At 34.0% G+C, this 25,468-nt stretch overlaps 1 protein-coding gene across 3 annotated transcripts in view; it reads right to left on the reverse strand.

The window, feature by feature from the left end:
• Window positions 1–25,468, reverse strand: part of myo16 (myosin XVI) — a 169,309-nt gene that overhangs the window by 73,417 nt on the left and 70,424 nt on the right. For all 3 annotated transcript variants that reach the window (XM_088597184.1, XM_088597176.1, XM_088597169.1), the window contains exons 12-20: window positions 24,163–24,228; window positions 19,252–19,379; window positions 17,885–17,990; window positions 16,370–16,487; window positions 15,154–15,301; window positions 13,745–13,856; window positions 6,756–6,873; window positions 6,174–6,245; window positions 4,848–4,989 (exon numbers count right to left, since the gene is read on the reverse strand). In XM_088597184.1, the coding sequence (XP_088453310.1) occupies window positions 4,848–4,989; window positions 6,174–6,245; window positions 6,756–6,873; window positions 13,745–13,856; window positions 15,154–15,301; window positions 16,370–16,487; window positions 17,885–17,990; window positions 19,252–19,379; window positions 24,163–24,228 (1,010 nt within the window). The remainder of the gene's footprint in view (window positions 1–4,847; window positions 4,990–6,173; window positions 6,246–6,755; window positions 6,874–13,744; window positions 13,857–15,153; window positions 15,302–16,369; window positions 16,488–17,884; window positions 17,991–19,251; window positions 19,380–24,162; window positions 24,229–25,468) is intronic.

Raw genomic sequence — 25,468 nt, forward strand, 5'->3', positions numbered from 1 at the left:
TCTTGAGATACGCGATTCCATATTATATTCCCTTTTAATCAAATTCTAAAAGTATGCTTGTTGACTCCGGTATCACGTTAGTTAAAGACTTCGAAGCTTACAATGTTTAGGGAGAAATGGAATACCGGTGTGTATTTTTTTCTTTAAAGTACCGAGACCAGCCATATACTGTATGTTTATGTTAAGATTTCCCTTCAGTGGTAAAATTAGATATGAATATTCAATACTTAAACGGGCACAGTTAAGACATTAAATATACATGTACATATTGTATACAGTACAGTTTGCATACGGTAATATGTTTATGTTACGCGATTAAAAAATAAATAAATAAAACTGGAAGGTCCAGCACCACCATTATGTTTATATGGTTGTTTTTGTTGGTTGGTTGTTATTATGGTTATTAATAATTCGATCTATAGTTGTAATCTGAGCCTAAATAAAAAGAAAAAGCAAGTGATTAGGTTTATGAGCAATCTAATTACTTATTCGTTTAAAACGCTATATAAAATAAAGTTTATTATTAATTTGCTGGACAGAGCGGTGAACATTATTATGCATAAGACAAAGATAACGATCCTGATCAGTTTAGAAATCTGTGTACGCTGTAAGGTTTTTACTTCTTAAACTTTTAAAATACACGTTTTGAATGGAAAGAATCCTCTTCCTGGTATAGCACGCCAGCACGTCTTTTTTCTCCAATCAGAGGGGTGTCAGATGGTGTCAGCCAATCACCATTCTGCGTTGGGTAGCAACGGGTGACTGTTCTCAGGCGGAAGATGTAAACAGCTTAATGTTCGTGTTAAATATTTTTTTTTAATTAAAATTCATTCTATACAGCAATCGCATATTTTGGTACCGTTTCATAAAACTTTCATGCTTAAAATGTTTAGGGAGAAATGGAAGACTGGTGTGTATTTTTTCTTTAAACTACCAAGACCAGCCATACACAGTACAGTTTACATACATACAGTAATGTTTTAAATTAATATCGTTTATGACCTTCAGATGCGTTATGCTCCTCTTCTTTTTATGCTCAGCTACTAAAATTTCCCTTTAGTGGTAAAATCCATATAAATATTCAAAACTAAGCGGATTAAAATGTGCACAGTAAAGACATTAAATGATTCAATCTTTGCACTACCAACCAATGCACCACGAGTGCCCCTGTCGGTCATTTTGGCCAGCCAATCACTTGCCCTGCGGTATGCTCCGGTGCCCCGCGGTGGCTTGTGGGTAGGTTACCGTACCGCGGGTTTTTACCGCGCATTTTGAATGGCTGCATCTGTACATATTAGACTACTCTACTTACATCTGCAACTGCATCTGATGCGATGTTCAGAAACATATCACATGTTTTTAATTGGTTTTAGTTCCAGAGAGCAGACATTCTTGAAGCTGTCTGATTTGGCAATTATGCCAAGTCTAATGTTCAGTGTGCCATTAAGCACATATTGAAAAATCATGCTACTTTTGAAGCCACATAAATCAGCTTGCTTTGCCATAGCAAGACACTATTAAGCAGTATAATAAAAACAATTCCTTACACTTATATATCTTGTTTCTGGACACTCCACTCAAAGCACTGATAATGGGGACTCCCCTCCACCACCAATGTACAGCCCCACCTGGATAATGCAATGGCAGCCAGAGAGCACCGGTACACTCACTACACACCAGCTCTCAGTGGGGAGCAGAACAGAGTGATGAAGCCAATTCATAGATGGGGATTTTTAGGAAGCCATGATTGGTAAAGGCCAGGGAGATATTTGGCCAGGTTAACACCACTACTCTTTTCGTAAAACACCGTCGAATTTGTCCATGGAGAGTCAGGACCTTGGTTTTGCATCTCATCTGAAGGAATTATACAGGGGCATTTGGATCCATACAGACCATAGGGTGAGCACTCCCTACCACAGGGTCCCTAACTCCCCTTCCAGCAGCAACCTTAGCTTTCTGAGGAGGTCTCCCACCCAGGTACAGGTCAGGCTCACACCTGCTTAGCTTCAGTACGTTGCCACTTGTTAGTTGCTGGGTTATATACTGTACTTTATAGTAGCTGCTGGCTGCTATTGCAGCTAATATAGTTAATATATCTAATACCAGCTGCAGTATAGCTAATAGTATTTCATACCTACATTAAAAAAGCAGTTGGAAAATATCTCAAAACAATCAAATATAATGAAAGGCGCAAAACTTTTGAAATCAGTGCTACAATATTTCTGCCAGACTTTACCGAGTTCAGTTTAGATTTAACAACCACCTTTTACATCAGTATAATGGAGAAGAATATTAACTAAGTTTAGCATTGACAAAATGTCACCTAGACCTCTACTTGTTAAATTAAGTCAATATATCTGAATTTGCCTGCAGCTTTAAAAGATTATCAGGTTTAAGACTGAATTACTAAGGCTCTGCCAGCTAGCCGTTGAACAAACACATAAAAGTGATAAATAAAACAGATTGCTTACAATTAATTCGCTTTAAGCATTACACAGTAGAGTGTTTGCAGTTACTGTGCGCATTAATTATTATTCATAAACCAAACAATCCTAAAGAATGGTGATGTGCCAAATTTTAGACAGTGTGTAAGGTGTCTGACCTGCAAGATGGGTGTTATTTTGTGATCAAGCTTAATTAATTATAACTATTATGGTTACACTTCTGGCCTACAATATTTGTGACATTCTTAGTCAGCATCCTTATATACTGTACTACTTGGTGTAGATGGGCCCTTATATACAACTGCAGTTATTGTTCTGTTGCTCAAAACCTGGTAATGCCTGGTACCATAGTGGTTATCATAATTGTCTCACATCATTTAAGCTCTTCGGTTTGATTCCACAATTGGCTGCTTTTCTATGTGGAATTAGTTTCTTTATTCCAATTGCTCCCTGTGTGTTAGGATAGGTTTTTGCTCTGGTTTCCTGCCACCAAAGACATGCAGAATAGGTTTGACCGGCTGCTCTGAAATAGTCCCCTACTGTTAGAGTTTCAACAGAATGTCATACTTTGTGTGTTCTTTGTACAAATAGTTTTAAAGTAGCTACTGTATGTTACTAGAGAGAAATACAACCAAATACACTTGATGAGCCACATGATAATATGACAGTTGCAGATGCATTTCAAGTTAAGTCTGATGGTTTCTGTGACAATAACTGTATAGAGACAAGGTCACATCTTCATCATGGATGAAGAGTTTGTCTAATGGTAAAACAAAGTATTGGTGAAACACTACTGTTGTCAGAGAGGGTGTGTGTACTGCTGACATTGAACTGCTTAGATTGTCTCTATGTTCCTTCTGTCTCCCTCCAGTGTTTTTCTAGGTTCTCATTCACTCACTTTCAGAATTTATTTTAGTAATTGAGGTTTAGAAACATCTTGACCACACAAAGTCATATGTTATTTGTTTATTTGTCGATTCTTCCTCTGCCTTTTAACCTCATTCAGCTACTCTCACTGGCACAGAAACTCTCAGAAGAATTTCAAATTAAATAATAACGTGATTAGATGAGTTTTAGATTTCTAATTTGTCTCAACAGGTTAAAGTAGGGATACAACTATCTAATATACATTGCAATTCTATTGGGTCACCACAGAGCTGTGTCTTGTCCCCTTTATTGTATACTTTGTAGATTAATGATTGTAAAAGCCAACACACAAATTATTAACACTGCGAATGGCAAAACAACAAGAAGCCCAGAATACCTTCACTGACCCATTCTAAATGGTTTTATTGAGTAGTGTAATGAGTTCTCATTGGAATAAAATATTTTGAAAACAACATAATTTATTTTAAATTTTTTAATTTAATTTTTTATTTTTTTTCTTAGGAAGCCTAGCTGCATTGAGAGGGACTAAACATTTTAATACATTTCTATGAATCTTTTACTGAAAGTGTCTTAGCATATTAAATACTATGTAGAATTAGGTATTATTCATAAAACAAAGAATCCTGTAAAAAAAGAGGGCCTGCAGCATAGAAGACTGTTGGTTTGGTGAGAACAATTGTCATAGGGTGACTAAAATAGTGAACATACAGTAGGTAACAAAACCATTGGGGTAAATCAGATCATCTCGAAATGTAATGTAACTCTACAAATGTTCTAAAGAAGACCAACAGCATCATGCAGTGTGTGGCACACCCCCTCCACCGTGAATTTGCATCTAGGAGATGCTGCTCTGTCCCAAGGTGATAGAGTAACAGATACAGGAAATCTTTTAACCCCCTTCAATTTCACTTTTCAATAACGTAAATGTTTATTGATTTTATTTTATTATAGTTTTTATAGGACATGTTACTGAAGTATTATTTTCCTGACCACATCATTGACCATATCATTGATGATGGCTGTTATGTTATATTGTTGTGTTGAACACAAAATACATTTGATCTTATTTATGTTATTTATATTATTATTCCTAGTGGATAATAGTAACAATAATAGTAACAAACAAACAAACACATTTAATATATTTAAACACATTTAAATATAAAAGACAAATCAAAGAAACATATGATACCCTATCATCCCATTAAATAAGATCACAGGGCAACTCAGCAGCACAAGTTGTATTTGTAGTTGGTTCAGTGTTTCAAATCCTTAACAGCTTTATATGCGTGTAGTAATAGATTAAAATCTAAGTTTGGACAACATATGAAACCAGGTAGAATAATAATATGTAGCTGCATCTGTTTACTGTCAAGAATTTCCCATTTTTTGTCAAAGAAATGTTCTTTCAACTTTGAAGACCCCACAGATTCCCTCTAATCACCTTTTTAATGAGAAGTGTCAAATGTGTAGGCTCCAGACAAGTTTTCCAATTCATTATCATGTTTTTCTTACCCATTGCTGTCTTCATGTCCCTGAAGGTAAGAGTTGATGCTGTTCACTAAAAAGCTGAAGAGACGGCTATACAAAGACTTTGCAAGTAGATCCCTGTAATGATTTGCCATTTCAACTGTATGTCTTCTCATAATTACGTCACCTATAATAGATAAAAGAATATCAAATTTAGAACATCATACTTTTCATACCATGCACTTTTTTGAAGCAGCTGACAAGGTACTGTACAAGTTGAGAAAAATCTTGAATTTTGACCACAAGGAGCACGTCTTGTGTTTATCTTTAAATTGATAGAACTCACAAAGGAAAATGTTGTTAATGCTGAACTGGATGTACAGCAATTCTTATTTCTTCTTAAAAGCACAAGAAATCTCAGATTACTCTAAAAGTGTGAACTCTGGTATAAAAAAATATTTTCTCCCCCCATTTTCACAGAATACACCCTTTCCATATATTATTTATTATCCTTTAAATGGTTGCTTACCACATAACTAGGGAAACAATATGCTTATCTAATCCCATTCAGTGGAATTATATAAAAAAAAATCTCTAACAGTAGACAGACCATGTGTGCAACAAAAATATATGCACAACTATATGGTATATAAGCTGTGGGTGAAGATAGGACCAAAAATTATTCAACTATTTACAAATCCTGAGTTTCCACTTGGGTAACAAGAAATGATAGCTTGCTAGCTTGTTCCTTAGGGACTGTCATGTAAACAGAGAGATATAGCTTTTCAGCTCCATGCTTGGTCTCTGCCTTAAACAACAGTTGACACAAGTGAATTTCCAGATCGGTATCCATGTGGCAGAAACACCTCTGAGTTTGCCTGGCAGATTACTCTGATTCCATGGCTCTGTCAAGTGAATGTCATGAGCTGTACTAACGTCACAGTCAACAGCTACATGTCCCTTCTCAGCAACAGTATTTACCAGCTGAGATGAAATGTGATGAAATGATGCTGAGTTTCTAATTTTAGACAAAAGGCCACTTTGCTTGTGCCGGTGTTGACTGAAAAACCCCAGTGAACTAGGTTAACAAATATTTATTTCAATGCCATGACACATTTCTCCAACAATAGCTATTTATCTTAACTTTACAAGTTTACAAGTAAAAGTCTCATACTCAGTTATGATCTAGTTTTTCAATGCATGCTAGAAATTACATTTAGTCTTCAACCCAAAATACTGAAATTAAATTACTTTCATTGTTAAATGGCATGTCTCCAATTAGGAAAAGTGGAATTCATTGAGGGACCCATCTTAAAAAATTAGTTAAACCGTGAAATTGCTCAATTAAAATACTTTGTAATGAAGACTTACCTTTAAAGTACTGCACATCAGATGTCAGTGCAGATCCAAGTTCATCAGATGCAATTTGTAGCATGCCAGCAACTACAAAAATAATGTTTTATTAATATTTCCCAGGAAAAAGAAAAAGCGTAATGTTAACTATATTAACCAAAGTCTTCATTTTCATGAGATTTATTAAATCAGTTTGCCCGTTGTGCTACAGTATTACTGTGATTTAATCAATTAAAAACTACAAATGCTCAGCTACAACCACAAATGCATTACAAAAGTCTTTTTAAAAGGACTAACAGAGGACTTTATTGACTCAAACATTGATCACCCTTGCATTTTTGACAATACAAACATATTAATGATGAAACTGAAAAAAATAGTTTTATACCGACAGTAACCACCCAAAAAAATGAAAATAGTTTTGCTGCAGTGGATACATCAAAGAAATAAACAAATGCAAAGGATTTTATTTTTCATTTTTCTTCTCACATTTTAAAGGTACTTCTTATGAAGAGCAACCTCTACCCTTGTATAGAAAGTTCTCCCCCTTCTGGAGTAACTTGATAATGGCAGTGAGCCAGGAGGTCACACATCACTGACCTTGTTCCAGCAACTGCTGTTCTGACACAAGTGCTGTCTCAGCGTCTGTCAGAGCCGTGAACTGAATGTCTCCAAGGTGTAGGATCGCAGAAAGAATCACAAACATGTTTTCCACCTCCTTTAAAACACAATAAGCATAAATGAATAAATAATAAATGCAAAAGCACTTAACAAAAATGCAAAGAAGGACAGATTTTAATTTTTGACAGACCAATCATCTAAAAAATTGTAAAATCCTTCTTTAATGAAGAAGATGAAAGAATTGAGCTCTTGACTACATCACTTCTCACTTGGTCTTAAACACAGCAGGCTTAACACATCATTGCTAGCTTAAGGTTAAAGGCCTCCTATTTGATTCTCCAGGACTCTGTTAATTACACTGTTGTATCAGATTTATTTAGCATTCAGAGGCCTGAACTTGTTATTGGTTCTAGCACATTGTAGACATAAATGAGTAGATAAATTAATAAACAATATAGTTTTTATTTATTATCTCTCTTTATAATTGTTTTCCTAAGAATGCTTCTAATTCTGTCCTTTTTGTGTACAAAACCCCTTCTATAAAACATGTGACTTAATACACTTAACATATAGAAATGCAGTGAAGTAAAATCACTCTAAAATGGATCACACGATCATGATTCATAACTTCTTAAAATAAGTTTTAAAATATAAGGACAGAGAACATCTATTATACTCTTAAAACAAAGAAAGTCCATATCTAGAATAGATAATGGAATCAGCAGAGAATGGATAGTAACAGTTTGAGGAGATTTTGCTTGAAGCACTCAATGGGTTCATCCCAAGACTAAGGAAATCAAAAGCCAGGAAGCAGGGGCCCAAATGGCTTATAAAATCAATTAGAAAAAATAAAAAGAGTAAAAAAGAACAATGTCCAGTTAAAGAAATGGAGATTAATGAACTGCAAGCAAAGGTAAAAGTATATTGGAAAGGCAAGGGAAAAACAGAAAAGAATATTGCTGTGTGGGCTAATATACAAGACATTTCTTTTAGTATTATACCAGGAAAGGATGAAATTTCTCAGAGATAACTACAACCTTCCAGACAATGAAAGACAATAAGCTGATAAATTAAATGAATATTTCATTCAAGAAAATGACAAAATGCCTCAGGTGGAAAACCGAGAACTTTCAATATAATAGTGCTTGGATAGAGTAGGCAATAGTAAATACAGGTACTAAATCACAAATCTTCCAGGTGTGATGGTATTCAATCAGTTCTGCTTTAAGAATTCAGAGGTATTTTTTAAAAGCTGTTAGCAAAACTCTCTCCACTGTCACTCTAGACAGGGGAAATACCCATAGACTGGAAAACTGCTAAAGCACCATCCATCCATAACAAGGGTGATAAATTGATTGCAGTAAATACAGACAAATAACCCTTACTTTTAATAGGTTATATAAACAGCAATTAGAACTAAAATAGATGTTAATTTCTCTGGCAATAGCATTATTATAGGATATCCTGCAATGATTTAGAAGATTTTGAATGCTTTGCTTAGATAATGTGTTAACGTTCTATGAATAAGCTGTGGCAGTAATTGACACAAAATATAATATATGTAGATTTTTTTAAAAATTTATTCAAAAAAGATTAATCTCACAATATACAGTATGCAGCTGGTAATCAATGAAACATATGTGCTTTATTAAAATACTTGTTAGAAAGCAGGTAACACATTAAAGAGAGGAGATAAATACTCCTTTTTGTACTAGGGATTTGTACGAGGATCTCTGTTCTTTCTATTATATATAAATAATATGTATATATAAATAAGGACAATAATAATTCCTTACACTTATTTAGCACTTTTCTGGACACTACACTTAAAGTGCATTACAGGTAATGGGGCCTCCCTTCCACCATCACCAATGTGCAGCCCCCACCTGGATGATGCTACAGCAGCCACAGTGCACCAGAACGCTCACCACACACCAGCTATCAGTGGGGGGAGGGGGGGGGAACAGAGTGATGAAGCCAATTCATAGAGGGGGATTATAAGGAGGCCATGATTGGAAAAGGCCAATGGGAAATAATCTAGATTGAGTAAGGTAGTCAAATTCGCAGATGACAAACAAAACAAAATAGCAAACACTGTAGAAGGAGATTTAGACATTGAATTATTGAGTGACAGCTAGAAAAATGTTGCTCTTTGAAACTCTTTTTCTTTTTTTTTTTCTTCAGACATGAGCTGATTTACAGTACATAATTTTACTTTTTCATGTTGACGTATATTTTCATGTATTTGCAGATTTATTTATATAGCTTAGAATAAATAAAGATGAACCTAAATGTATAAAAATGTGGTAAATAACTCTAGCTTGGAACAAAGAAGGTAAAACGTACTCATCCTTTAAAAAATATGCAGATTTATAGCAATGGTAATAGAGGTTCAAATTACACATCAATATTTCAATATACAATCTCAATTTCAGGAGGTAAATTCATAGGGATCATATTTATTACAAAATCAATTAAAATATCAACTATGAGAAGTCTGGCAACAGCTGTAATTGAATTGAGCAATTACATTAAAAGATTGTACCATAGAAACAGGCTGCCCCCTACTGGCTGCACATTCCCATCTTTTCACCGTCTGCTAGCTACAGTACCATGTGTTAAACAAACCAAGGAACTGGAAATCAGGAAATCAGAGAAAAAAATCCATATCTGACAAACAGAGAGTGTTATTTCCTTGGACAGTATTTTGGCTAAAATAAAGTTAAAGCAAAACAGTAATTGATGCTTCCCAAGGGAACAATTAGTTTTTTTTTAAAAACTTAGTGCTCCAAACTTCACAGGAACATCATTGTGTTCTACAGAAAAACAGCCTATTACTGTACACAAGTTTCAAAATAGGCTGGATCACATACAGCTGGCAAAACAGTACAATAGTATGATGTCTTGTCTCAGGGGTTTCTCTCTGTATTGCTTTTGGATATCCCCAGTGTGTTTACCATAGACGAGTTACCTAACAATTACACAGACTGGATAGGGCACTCACCAGATGCTATACCAATAGTGGGCTATTCCATAAAAATGTTCACATTATGGTTTTTCATCTGACATTGATTAAAACCAGACAGCAAAGGAAGTTAAAGCTAACCCACAAGAAGCTTTGCAATTTTAGACAGCAATATTTTACCATTCTCTTCTGGTTATCCACAACCTTTTCATTAATTCAAAGTATTTGGTTGTTGAAACTAACTGGGTTGAAAGTATTATTTATATACGGAACAATGATCAAATCCATTACTTTTTTAACACAAGCTGTGTGAAAACTAATTTGATTTAAAAAGGTAGAAGGCAAGTAATCACCTGTGGGTCATGGTGTAAAAAGAGATGCATATCAGGAGGGTTTAGAAATTGTGTGAGGAAGGGGAACATTCATTTCTTACATCTAAGTTACTGTGTCAGGAATGTAAAATATTTTCAAATTTGTCATCATTCAACCTGTCTCCAGTGTTAGTACGATGAATTCAGAAGTGTTCTACACAGATAACTCAGAAAATATTACACTGTTAAATTTCTGAAGGCTGAGCAGTTAAAACCCAGTACAGAAAATATTAACTGAGAAATCTGATTGAAGTCGTCTGGAGCAAGACATCAAAATGTAAGTATTTTGGTTCATTTTTCTCTTTTGGACACATCTATGGTAATGGTAAATAAAACATAATGTCATACATATCCATTAAAACAACTGTAAATATAAATATAAATATAAATATAAATATAAATATAAATATAAAATAACTATAAAATTAAAATAAAGATGGTGAATGGTCAATTCCATTATTTTAAACATGATTGTTAAGCAGATTTTATTAAGTAATTGGCAACGATTCACCGAGATAAGATTGGCACTACTCTGTTATCTGCAATACACATTCTGAACAGAGCATGAGATTATATAGATAAATTGTAAGTGCTGTATATCATTTTATCTTGTTAAATATCAAAATGTTGTACTTGAATCTTCCGACCCTTTTGACTTATGTTTCTGTTACAAAATGTAGATTGTTTCTTAAAAATAAAAACAGGCTGCTTTGGTCAGATTAAAACTGAGGTACTGGAACCAAAGGGTCTGTGCATTCCTTCCCTAACATAGGCCACATTCTCTCTTGGTTTTCAAATATATCCTTGGTGCCATCACAGAGAATGATAGCCTCCATTCACTGAAATACCTTTTGTAATCATGAGGCTGAAGTATGCAAGAAATGTCCCATCAAGAAAGTTACTCTACCAGACAAATTACTATATAATACCTTAAGAAATAATTAATTATTTAGGGTTAGATCATTTTAGACGTTCTGTTTTATCTATCAGAGAAGGTTTATCCAGTGCCATTCATAAATCTGTAGTAAGCACTGCGATACTTTTATAATAAAAGAAATACTCACTACATGCCTTACTCTAACCATCACCAAGTGGCTATTTTAAAATAATGAAGCAATCTGAACGTGAGTCTTTTGCAGGAACATTTTATCATCTCAAGCTGTTCCCAGGGAAATAACATGAAATAAATGGGATGCAGCCACTAGTGGTGATGAAGGCAGGCAGTGATCTACTGATTCAAGCATCTGGCTACCAGGGTGGGGGTGGGGAACAGTCAGCGGGTGGGGGGATGGATAATCGTCCACAGACATAGAAAACATGTTTGTAAAGAAACAGGACATATTGATCCGGAATTGTAATCTGTGTTTTCAGTGGCTCAGGCAAACATTATAGGACAATAAAATTGGTATTAACCACTTTAATCAGATAAGGGACTGCCAAATACACTAATATATAACATGCTGTGATACCACAGTGAATGCGGTTATTAACTGGATAATGCGTACGTACACCCAGATTAGAGAGCAGAGGAGTACAGATGAGCCCTGAGCACCCATATGCTCTCTCTCCAGCCTGTGCATCCTGACATAAGAGGAACTGCAATAATAAGCAGGCATATTATTATTATTATTATTATTATTATTATTATTATTATTATTTATCAGACTGAAAACACTTCCAATTTGAACAGAATGTTCAAATGGTGTAGTTTGCCTGGTCTCTGATTGCAGGATTTGAAAAAAAATATACATACTTAATACTGTATGTACAATGCTTTGAAAAATGTAGTTCTAGCAACATCAGTTTAGTATAAGGATATTTACTGCTTTTAAATAAAAAAAAGACATTTACTGTCCTTCACAGAAATATAACAATGCTGGATATTAACTCAGAGGTTAAACAAACCTTGGCTCTTGGCATGTCTGAATAACATTACAATGTAAAAATGGCTGATTTAATCTTTTTGTGTGATGCAGTCCTCTATAAGTAATAGCTAATAAAGGAAAGGATTAGCTTTTTCATTATTACTTGACTTACGTGGTTGTAATGCAGTAAGTAACATGCCTGTAATAAGGATTGTATCAGACACTCTTATCCAAAGCTGCATCAGCCTTAGAGCATCAGGACGAGCCATGAAGAGCCTAACCCAGCGGACACAGGGAAAAAGACAGGACGTCACCACGGACAGAGTGCTTGTCCTTTGCAGGGAAGACATACATACTGTAAATAGAGACACCGATTCATCTACCCTGCTTGTCTTTGGAAAGTGGGAAAAAAACAGAGCTCCCAGAGAAAAAAAGGAAAACATATAAACTTCTTACAGAATACACCTCTGTGCAAAACTGAACCCAGGACCATGAGGTAACAGTACAAACCACCATGGTACCCTTGTTACATAATAGTATGTTAGGAAGTGGAAAGATATAAAAACTTTGTAGTGACGATCTGGATCATCACAAATATAAAAAACGTTCAAGAATGTGTTTTTCCTGTGACTCAATTAAATCTGTAATATATCACATTTTTCCATACTGCCATTATTATTATTTGTTGTAACAGTGCTGTCATTTAAGAGTAGCAATAGTAGTGATAGTAATGGCATTTCAAATGAGACTTAAAATAGCCTGCTGTATGTCCTAGTAAATTCTCAACTAAGGCAAGTTATAAAGGGAACCAAGTATATTTTTGTATGGTCTCAGATAATCTGTAAAAATATTGTTTTGCTCATACAGTCCTCAATAAAGCAGTGAGACCTGACAATGAAGTTTGCAACCAAGAAAAGCGATGCTGAAAGAGGGATGCTGAAGTAATCCTGAGTTTTGACTTTTGCTGTTTTGAAAAAGAAATTCACAATAATAGAAAAACCCCATGGCCTTTGCTGTATTAGACATAGGAAGCGCATATTCCGTACTTCAATTGAATTGATGACCATAAGCTCAGTGTACTGCATTTTTGTATTCACAGATAATAAATGTGATCTTCCCACACTGGTGGGGTGTTTATTTCAAAGAAAATGCAGAACAATGAAGACTTTTAAACCGGTGTGACTGATGAACCTGTCTGGACAGGCTCTGCTCTTTGAATATCATGTTACAGCTAAAGAGAAGGATTAATCAGAGCACAAAAAAAAGCAGACAATGACTTGTTAATTGGAGTTGGAGCTCCTCTCCTGAACGTGAAGAGCATTAAATAACCTCCAATGCACTCTCCATACGCACTGCAACTCACTACCATCAACTCCCGGAGAAGTGCTTAGACAGAAAACTTTTCACAGCTATAAAAGACTTACAACTACCATTAGCATTTTCCCAGTCAATAAAAATGTAAAACATATTTTTTTGGAATCCATAAATACACCAGCTCATTAAACTCATCCCATGTTTATGTACAGTATGAGCTTATTTTTTAGAAAAACATTTTTATTGACCCTACAGTAAATTAAATGTTTTTTTTTTTTTTTTCGAACAGCTGAAGTTTGGTTTTTATAAAAGTGCTCCTGTGCTGGTTTTCTCCACAATAAACAGTAGCTTTACTTTGATATGGATCTGCGGCAGCAAGTGAATGAGGACTTGTTTTCAAGGCAATAAAATACTGACGTAAAGTGCTGAGAACAGGCTTTTCACAGAACATACCAGGTTGTTGAAACCCAAGGCCCTGAGGGCTTGTTTTAGGGCAGCACATTTTTCTCTATTTTGCACGTTTGTTGTTGCCGCAGTGTCTTCTAGTACATTTTGGTTCAAGTACCTGTAACAAACAAAGAGGGAGTTACTGTAGTATCTGGAACACACACTGGGCAAGAAGTATTTATTTTTAGGCGTGCTAGTTAGACAAGTTTAATTGAACATGTTATTGGACATTTTTAGAACATTAGTAAACTTTTTTTTGTGTAAAATGTCAGTGTAAAAGTAGCTTTGATATTAGATATTATTTAAGTGACATTTTACATTAGTGGTGGTACTGAAAAGGTTTCCTCAAAAAAGGAAACTATCTATCATCTATCATCTATCAAAAAATAATTATAATATTTCCATTTAAGATATTTAACCTGTTAAACGGTATTTATTCACTTGCCCAGACTACCTTAGAAAATATTTCAGAAAAATAATTTTTATTGCTTTATGTTTAAATAACTTTTGCTGAAAACAGCCATTGTCAAAACTTTTTCTTTTAACTTGATTCATTTCACATTAAACATGTTAAGTTCTCATCGCGGGGATTTTCTGTTAAACCACCAGTGAGAGTTGTGTAGGATGAAGGGTTGCTAAATATACAAGCAAAATGTGACATAAAAAGGGTATAAACCTTCCACATCAGTAAATGGGAAATTTCAGCTAATATACAGATGTACTGTAAATACCATGCAAACATCTCTGGCAGACATGTCAGGATAGTAGTGACAAAATTAGATTCATACAGACAATTATGGTCAGATGAAGGTCTGTAAACAGATAATATTGTTTCATTAAAATCTTCACATAAAAAAGGCTATCTCAGAAAACATAATTCTAGGTTTAGTTTCTATTTCCAGAATGATCTGCAAAGCAGACAGCTACTAGTTAAACATTGTTTCCTTTCACTTTGCATATATGTGTCATATTGCACATTCATGTCACATCAAGTACTGTACAAGTGTGTTTCCAAAACACTGAATTATAATCTCATCTTCAGCAAATGTCTTCTTTTTATAGTGCTCATCATCGACTAGGGCTCTGTTTTCTGTGGCTTCTTCTCCAGTCACCAGTCAAAGTTTACTTCAAAGTCATAACTGATGCTTGCAAATTGTCTGCAGTTTTTAAGGTAAACTCTAATACAGTTCTCACTAAAGTGAAAACAAGCGTCTTTGTTAAATATACTGCTGGAACAAAACACATTGGTGTTTAACAGTTTCCTGATGATGCAAGTACTATTTATTTTGTAGAACAAAAAATTAACTTCTTGTTCAGAAAACCATTCATTGTATTCTTTCTTATTTCTTTTTTAGTAATTCTTTAACATTCATGTAGTGTCTGTATAAACAATCATTAGAAATGTCAAAGTGTACCTGTGGGACGGCAGATTGCTGAAATAAGGGGCACTCTTCTCTTCAGGTGATAGTCCATCATTTATCAAATAAAATACATTGAAGTTTTGCTGCTGAGGTGGTTGGGAAACAATTCTTGACTTCTCCAAAACATATGTATAAACCTTGACTATAATTAAAATAAGAAATAAAAAAAGGAGTAGAACTATCATGAAAACATGAGGCACAAAGTAGAAACTAGCACAAAGTAGAAACCCTAGATAGAAATATAATATTATCTCTTTAAATATAATTAACAATATCTTTTAAACATGTGGATCAAATAACATAAACCATTATTAATTAATTTACCCTCAGATATCTTACCTGCTTATTACTGCATACACAATATACTATAGCTTTGAAAGTTATAGAATATGTGGTGTGGATTTTTTTAAAAGAGCTTTATCTCCCTCTTGTGGTCAGTGTTCATATTGTATTTATTTTCTGAAGAATTTAATTCAAGAGCAAGCAATGAAAAAAAATGAACCATTAGACAAAGATTCATCCAAGCAACAAATAATTACCTCACTGAACAAGAAAAACGTTGTTAAAGATTTGCAGTTGGCAATGCTATTCTTTATGCATTGCTTGTTTGAAATTCTGTGAATTGCTTTATGTGAGTATAAAATGTACTTAATATTGTACATGTCTAATTTATTTTTTATTTACAGAGGTAGTTATTTCTTCATTTGTCTCTGAAATCATTTCTTAATTCTTAGTTTCTTGCTATGTACTTTGGCCAACTCTCTTCTTTGGCTTAAATGTCAATTTCCTACAGCAATCAATAGTGTTTTGAGGAGATGTTTCTTTAATACGGTCAGGTTGTGTAGATCAAATAAATCAGCACTATATCATGTCTTTTTTTTACATTCTTCAAAAAAGTATTTTGAAACAAAGACATAGGTATACAGTATATGTCTCTGCTTTCCACATACTTTTTAAAAGACTCTCAGATACTTGATTTAAAGTAAACAAATGTTTACATTTTAAATAAAGTGGAATTATTGTATTAAAAATACTCAACCTTATTAAAAACAAACCCTGATCAATATTAAAGTGTAAACCAGTAATATCAATTAACTGTCCACTGAAGACATACTAAAAAAATAAGCAATATGAAAATATAACAGCTTTAATAGCATATTAATAAGATATGCTACATCCAAAAACTTGAAACAAATGTGGATAAGCTTACCACCAACTAAAGTTTTTTTCTTCTCACAGTACTGCAATGAAAGATACTTCATAAAACGACTGGAACTCTCATTAAGTTTTGTCTTAGCATGACCAAAGCTTTCAAGGATGCAGTTTACCTGGTATGACAAAAGAAAGAAGACAAGCATTGCATTTGAAAGCCCACAACATAATAACTTCCTCAGGGAACCTTAAATATATGACCTATGGTTCAAGAACTTTGTAAACATTTAACTTTAATGTTTTAAATATAGTGGAATTATGAATGAAGTTTCTAAGATTTATGCACTCTGTTATAGATAGATATACAGTATATCTATCTATATATCAGTATATAAATATTATTCATAGTACAATGCTTATGACTTTTAAATTACATAATGGTGTACTCACTACCCCTGATTCTTTACTTATGCTGCATGATTTTGTTCAAGAAAAATTTAAGCTAAGCTGAAAATAAAGAAATAAAGTGTTTTTAGTGTTTTATACATTTTTCTGTCCAAATGTTATGTCAGGTTAGATGGACAGTAACATTACTGTAGGGTTAAAGCTAGTTGTAGACCTAATAATAGATTAATGTATTATTTATAAAGTAATTATGGCTGTTGAAAGCAAGGAAATATAATCTAATGCCACGCAAAAGGTTGGATATACCAGTAAATTGCAGTAACCTAAATCCAACACCAGGGAACATAAGTGTACAATTGAAGATCGGCAACACAACTGAGCAGCAGAGCTGTGTGTGAGTGGGTGGATGGGCGTTATGTGCCAGCTCATATAATAATGCATGTCTTTTCATTAAAAAAAGTCTCATCATTGGGGTCTCACAACAATAGATAATCCCTTGCATTAGAAAAGTTATCCAAAGAAGTCACATTGATGTCACAAGCTGGAATAAATAAATAATAGTAAAATGTTTATACACTATAAATAATTACAAATAATATAAGGATTACAAATATTCCTAGTAGTGGTAAAATTCAATACATATTTTAGATTAAGTATTTATTAACTATTACTTTCTGTTTATATTATCTATATTATTATTATTATTATTATTATTATTATTATTATTATTATTATTATTATTTAACTAAATTATTATTTTTCTAAGAATGATTTATCTTCTGAACTAATTCACCATGAAGCTCCGCAGATGTCTATAGAGTTGTGCAAGAACTTTGTATATACTGGAATTGTGTCATACTTTGTGTCTTAAATTATTGAGATGAATTGAAATCTAAGTAGAAACCGTAGCTTCTTTTTGCTTAGAGAAATCAGAGTTCAATAACTGAACGGGTAAAGAACATTTATTATAGTTTATGTATTATGTATTGTTTGATAACAAGTAGGGTAACAATAATTTCTAAGTTACTGCAACGGTAATTGAAGTGTATAAAAATGCATGTTATAGGATTGTTGTATGTATTTTATATATATATACAGTATCTGTCAGTATCTGACATTGAGTAACAGTATTGAGTAACAGTAAGAGAAGATGCGGTTGTAGACTCACATGCTTTATCTTGGATCCCAGTGAGCAGAACTTAGTACTGGATCGTGAAACTAGATGTTTCACTAAGTGTTTACAAGCCTCACTCTTCCCAGAACCACTTTCTCCACTGTGGAAACAAGCAGATTTCATTTTTAGGTTGCCTGAACTGGTATACACAACACCCTACCATTGCAAGTAAAAACATGTAATATAGTGCTACTGTAATTGTCTAGTTCCTAGAACAATTAAAGTGTTTGCCAAACTTTCCAGTTAGACAACCAGTCTGTGGAACAACATCTTTTGCTCACTCTGCAATTTAGTTATCATGAATGAGCCAATTACAATATATAGCTGGTAGCCAAGTCTTGTATTGACTCCTGTCTTATATGCAAAGTCTAATTGACTTGGCCATTGATTAGCTCATCGTCATTAGCCAGGCTGTTGACAAACAAATGCACCACCCTGGTGTACAAAGTTTGTAATTTGTAGTTTTTGCTGACATTAACAATAACCTTCTTTCACAAATGAAAGTGTTCAGTTTGATTTATTAAAAATATTCACTTTAAACAGATGTGTATTCCTAATTTGCAATTCGACAATATAGGACCTAATTGCAAGGGGTGACTTAATTTGTAAAGCACTATAATTTAGTAAATGTAATACCAAGGTGATTTACTGAATTCATGGCTGTGAGGAAAACTCTAGAATGTCTATCTTTCCCTTTAGTGACTATAGAAACATTATCTGTATGTGCTTTGGCAGGATAATGGAATCCATGCAAAACAGGATAAAAAAAGGCCTTTTGGAATTTAACAGAGATGATAAAGACAATGCTTTCTATGTTTTTGAAGGGGGTTATCAAGAAAACAATATTGCTTCTTGCAAAGGAAGTTCTTCTGCAAAAAAATGATACGCTACATAAGATTTGCATAATCTCCGTTATCGCAAACTATTTATTATTATTATTGCATTTTTTAAAGACAGCTGGTATTTATAGGTTTTACACATATATCCACATTGTATTTGTTATCATTAAATACACATTTTATGTTTAGATTAATTTCTCATGAATAAACTCTACAACACATATATAGATATTAACTGAATAAGGAAATACCTTAGCCCAGTCCCTGATTGTTTACCATAACCCTTTAATTACTATATAAATTTAATGTTTGTAATTAAAACTCGAAGGCATAAAATCACCTTACTGCTGCCACTAGTGTCTGTCAAGAAGATGTAGTACAGCCCCTGTGGAGCAGACTGCTTGTGAAGACAGATGAGTAAATAAACTGAAATCAATTGAAAATTTGCCATTTAAAAGACCCTTAGGGGAAAAGGTGATTCTTTTGGCTATTAATCAAGTGGTAAGAAGGCTGGGATTGTACCTGAGGATAAAGCACTGAGGTCGTTGCTCTTGCAACATTGTGTGATATGCTCTTTCAGCTGAGGAAAAGATGTGAGGTGGGAGAGAGGAGCACAATCTCCCATTGGAGCTCACATAAAGCTGGCTAACCTGCAACACAAAATTACCTTTAGTTGATTACAATGTGTAAAGAACTGCATATTATACCCATGCTGAGAAAACAGCTCATTCTTTCAATTCCTACCCTTTTATGTGTATCAGGAACAAAGGATTAAGGTATTGAACCCATGAGTCAGTCTTTTCAGAAACAAGAAAGTGGTGCAAGCTGAATCATTAACATAATGGAAAACAAAATCAGCAGTGTACAATTATATGCTAGTATTTTACTGATATTTGTCCTATCACAGAAAGCGAAAACCCTTTTCCATTGTGTGTCATACCAGCACAAGCTTTACAGTATGTAATGTATAAAGATACCCATTTATGTAGCTCAATCAATCTCTATTGAATACCTTTCTTAATGGTGAAGTAGCAATATACCTAACTGGGATTTGAACCCAATAAAAACTCTGATCAAGAATCCATAATCCAGGTCACTCCTGCACACTACCATCAAGCTGTGTGCGCTGTTTAAAACCCATACCAGCATGGAGAGGCTGTCCCTCCATGGTGGTACACAGTTGTCATTTATGATCATTGCATGTTTATGCTTTGTATGCAGCATTAATATGATTAATTAAGAATGATTCCATCTATTTTCTAAACTGCTTCATCCTGTACAGGGTTGCTGGGGGACCCGGACTCAAGGCAAGGTACTGTATACCCAGGACGGAACTCCAGCCCATCACAATGTGTGATACAGTATCTTCATTTCACCTTTGTTTTTTGTTGTCTGGTTTTGGACCTGAAGTTAGTATTAGACCTAACAATAGCCAGAATTCCAAATGGAGATTACAGAAAGTTTGAAGCTAAAACCAACCAATATAACAAACACTTCTAATTCATCAATTTAAAACACAACCTAAAACATAAAAAAGCATAATTTACACCAAAAGTTTATGGTAATTCTACTGCTAAACCATTAAGCTAAGAACATTATGAAAGTAATCAGTTTTGTTCTACAACAATTCAGATGTAACCCTTATGCAACTACCTAGTTATTTTATGTAATCCACCACTAAATGTAATGTAAGCCAACACATCAATAATAATTCCTTTGTGTTTGCATAGCACTGAAAATCCCACAGTAGCCCAAACTTACTTTGCGTTAGTGATAAGTTGGGTGCTGTATAGCAGTTATTTATGAACTTGAAGCACTGTTACACAGCAGATCATTTGTAGGAATGAGAAATTGTTTCAACAGCTGAATTAAGAGGAAATTTTAAGTAAACCAGATTGTGCAAGCCCATAGTAGAATTCAGATAGGCCATTAAATTTAGCACTTTATTTTATTCAGATTGTCCATTAGGATTTTTAATGACCAAGTCATTTACAGAGTCTGGATCTCAGTATAATATCTCATTCTCAAGAAGGCATCTCCTAATATAGAACAGTATAGTCTATCAAAATAATAGGGAACTGATGTAGAAACTCTGGAGGAAGAGCATCACCTACTGGTTCACCAACATCTTTTACAGTAGCAACCTGGTTTTCATTGGAGGTCTCCCATCCTAGTATTTACTACATCTATTACAAGGTAATAATATTGCAGGAGAATTGGTCTTAAAATATATTATTTTTATGTGATAATTTTAGACTTCCTTGAGTTCCTCAGTCTTTGACATGTTGACGTTCTTTTGCTTATGTTGGTGAGTGGTTGTATCTGTATAATGACAGGTAGAGCACAGTTTCCAAATTAAATAGCAATCAAATATGATATTCCTGCTTTAGATCACCTACACCAAGCCTACTCTGGGCCCTAATGCCCTGGTGACTTAATGTTTAGCTATTCCTGTGAGCAACACTTCCTTTTAGTAAGTTCTGGCATTATTGCAGTGTCATTACAATTGGCAAAGCTGCATTATGTGCTTTTTTTACAAAGCTTTGCATGTGTTAAGTGACAAGTACACATTTCTGATCATACACGTCCTATCTTATTTTCTTATTCTGTTGTGTTTCAAAAAGTAATGGAGAGTATGCTAAAGCATGCTCTTCCAGAATTCCTCTCTTGTATTTGGAGGTCATTACTGTGCACCAATCTGGAAAACACAGAGAGGGAGACATGATCAGAATTTCTGCTTAGACACCTGTACTCTGTTCCACTTCAATACCTCAGGTGATGTCCCCATAGATTTTTCATCCACAGTTAGACAATGCAGTGAAGCAGAAGGTGGGAATAAATTTCTGCCTAATGACATATAATCCTGAAAGGCTACATGACAATTCTTGCTATCTTAGCTGGCATGAACAACACAGCAGGTAGGTGCCATCTGAAGCAACCAGCTTTCACACAGAAAGTATACAGTTGTGAATGCATGGTTCACACTTGACCGATAGCATAAGGTTACATCAACAGGCTTTGGGACTGAGATGGTCTGACAGCAGAAGAAAACCACAGATGATGTGACATATGTCTCCTGTGCTGTTTATCACTGTTCTCCTTTACAGACACAGTCAGATTATGTTAAAATCAAATGATGCTTGAAATTCATGAGGTAGATGTTGAAAGAACAGGTCATTTCAGCTCTGATTCTGCTTTTTTGTGGCATTAATTTACTTTTGTACAGTATCATAATTAGAAAATAATAAAAAAATACTATAACATGACTAGTTTTGATTTCACTGTTTTTAAAACTATTATGTATTTTAATTTAAATATAAAGGGGTGACTCAAAATTAACAATTGTTTATAATTTACAATCGCAATGATTTACTATATTCACTATATTCAAGATAATTAAATCATATGGTTGTATATGAAAAATTAAAAAAAGATCATAGTTACGTTTTTACATATATCTTGCTACAAGATAGCTAACCAATTGTAGGCACTTCAGTTTTACTGCATCTCTGTCTGTGTGTCAGTTATAGGAACATATGAGAGGCTGCAAAGGAAAGGTCCAGATTGGTCCATCTAGCAAATTTGGTTGCATGTTGATAATTGATCTGAGGATTGAAGTCAGGATATGTAATTCAACAACATTTTCTGGGCCACACGTTTAAGAACTCCACACCCCTCTGTGCCTTATCTTCTCAGTTTCAGATACTGAAGCAGGAACCTTCATAGTTATATCTGTTTAAGACTAAAAGGATCTGTACTCTTAGACTGTTAGTACAGGACATTTCTTTATACCCAGGAATGTATCTTGCTGCTCTTCACTGAACTCACTCCAGAGCAGGAATGCATTTTTTTTATTAGGCGACCAAAGATGTACATAATATTCGAAATAAGGCTTTAGTGAATTGCACAATTTTAACATCATATTTGTTGATTTAATTCTTAGCTATTAACTATTCATTCTAACATTCTATGTGTATTTTTATTGCTTCCTCAAATTGCCTAGAAGATGTAAAAGATGTATCAACATTAACAGACTTTTGTTGCCCAGTATTGAATTCTACTGAATTATACCTCTTTTTAGTTTTCTTATGCAGTTCCAATAGTGTTTGCAAATGTTTCTGTTTTGGTATCATCTGCAAATGGAACTAGTTTACTAATTAAACCAATACTGTATGTAGATGGCTGATATAAATCAGGAATAGTTCCTAATACAGATTCCTGTGGTACTCCACTTATTACATCATCTACTTTCTGTATCTATCAAGACAGAAATATATTGGCAGTAAAATAACACAGATTTCATACATTTGTTTGTTCACTTCCTTTACAGCTGTGTGCCTTTCTATATTGAAACCTATTTCTGGAATGTTTCCAGAGACATTTTTGTCTTAACCTTACCTTTTGGCACGAACATTAAATAAACAGCAGTCTTCATGTCATTGCACAATCCAAAATTTAAAATAAGATTCAAGTCAAGGGACCACCATGACTAACCTTTAGCTATAACCTTTGTTTTTTTCCAGAAAATCCCTTGGAATTCTCAGAATGTTTAGAGTTACTATTCGGCTGGTATATAGAAGGAAATAGCTCCATCCATTAAGCCTTCTTGAACTGGGTAGCACGTACAGTAACAGTGCAAAGTTAATGATATTTCACAGCATTCATTAATGTAATATTAAAGGTACTGGTACCTGAAGAATAACCAAGAAACCCATTATACTGCATAATCCCTACTGAATTTAACATCTGGCATAAGAAATATTTTTTTTAATTATTTTCATCTCTTTTTCTAAACATATTAATGTGGTCTTCTGGAAAAAAGGGTCTGTTTATGGTTCAGTTGATCAAAGAATTCTCAATAATTCAACAGAATACATATTTGGTAGAAAATATTATCCAACCATATTGTAAATGTCTATCTTTTTCTTTTAGTTTTACAAAGTTTGCATGTTGAGTTTCATCAAGAAGTATTAATTTTGTTAAGCCAATCTTATCTTAATTTGGGTGTCTCTCCATGTTCCATGTTATTTCAGTGGTTGCCATAGTTTTCTACCACCTTCTTAAAATATTCTTATTTGGTTTGGTGGTCTGTTTTCATTTGTTAATCTGTCTCTTTTTCTGTGACCCTATAATGGACTTTCACCCTCCACTGGGGTTCGGGGGTTTTGCACTTGTGGTCTATCAGTTCCATCTTGTACTTTAAGCTTCTGAGATAATGTATTATACACTGTATGTCTAAGCACTGAGGTAACGCACTGCCTTCAATATCCAAATCTATATTAACTGCTTTTGTCAAAAAGAAACTACTGTTTTTTGGTGACATGTATTAATAAAATACATGTACTACTTATCACTTAAGTGATATTGGATAACAACATGTGACTTAACAAGTACATCTTACAACTTCTATTATAATAGGCAAAGGTCACTTACCATTGTTGAATAAATCGGAAGCTCCTTATTCGGGTTAACCAGTAAAAGAATATTTCCAATATATGTCTGAAAAGAAAAAAAGGATGCAATGTACAGGTAGATATGAAACAGACTAGTTATTCAGCATCCTACAGTATGTACGGTATATTCTACTTTGGAATTAATAGAGACATGAACTGTTTACCTGAAGAACAAACACAGAATGGAAAAAGAAATTACTCCTAACTCAAGTAACATAAAGTACATAGCACTGACCTTTACTAATCCTTTCATCAGTACACAAAAGGATAAAAAACAAAATAGATAATTGAATTCTTCATGATTTTGTGACAAAATATTAAAGTGCTTGTGGCTAGACATCTTTTAATCACTATTGAAAATGAAAACTTTTCTTATGTATCTAGCCTATGCCAATGTAAATAATGAATTACAAAATATTTAAATTAAGTATAAAGAAAAAATAGTTGCAACATTATGAAACATAATGTATCTTGAAATGCAAAGCTGAGCCTGAAAACAGTTCACATTTTATATACACTCATCATTTTTGTGACATTCTAACACATGTCCTTAGTCCTGTGTTGCAAACTTTGTTTTGGACTTTTTTAAACGCTAAACTGCTGAATTTTAGTAATTTTATATGAAGAACAAAGTTAATGCCTGATAATTCGATTTTCCTTTTTATCAGGATTAAACACAAACAGGCCCACTATATAAAAGAAGTCCATTTTTTCTCAGTCGCCATATGCGTACTCATTCTTGCTCAACAGGAATCTATGTACATTTTACTTTAAACACTAATTTGTGTGCACAATGACCCCCCTGAGAGCTATCCTGCCATTAGGTCTGTTGTATGGTTTCGGTACCCTCAAGCTTTTAAAAGGTTTATTTCCTTCACAATAAATTAGGTGTCCCCAAGACTACTTGTCAAAAACTCCTTCTCAAGTAATCTTCTTCTGGCAATCTGAGGTCCACTTTAATGATAATGAAAGAATGGGAGGCTTTGGATGTATCCATTTCACTTCCTTCACAAGAAAGATCCTAAAGAAACATAAAGTGCAGTAGCTTGCCATCTGCAATCCACGTTACTTCTTCAAGGTGGAATGAAGCAGCTATTACACCAGTCCAAAACACTACAACAGGACCACATGGGCAACGCAAAGGACTGAGGGTGAGAGTACAAGAGTTTGTATACAGTATATGCTGGGTTCTCTCTTTTGACCTCAGGTAATATTAAAGCAAACGATACTAGAGAAAATAAAATCCAAATAAAATTGTTTGGCATGCAATTAACAATGGGAAATCA

Source organism: Lepisosteus platostomus, chromosome 2 (genome assembly GCF_059453375.1).
Source record: "Lepisosteus platostomus isolate fLepPlt1 chromosome 2, fLepPlt1.hap1, whole genome shotgun sequence".
NCBI lineage: Eukaryota > Metazoa > Chordata > Actinopteri > Semionotiformes > Lepisosteidae > Lepisosteus > Lepisosteus platostomus.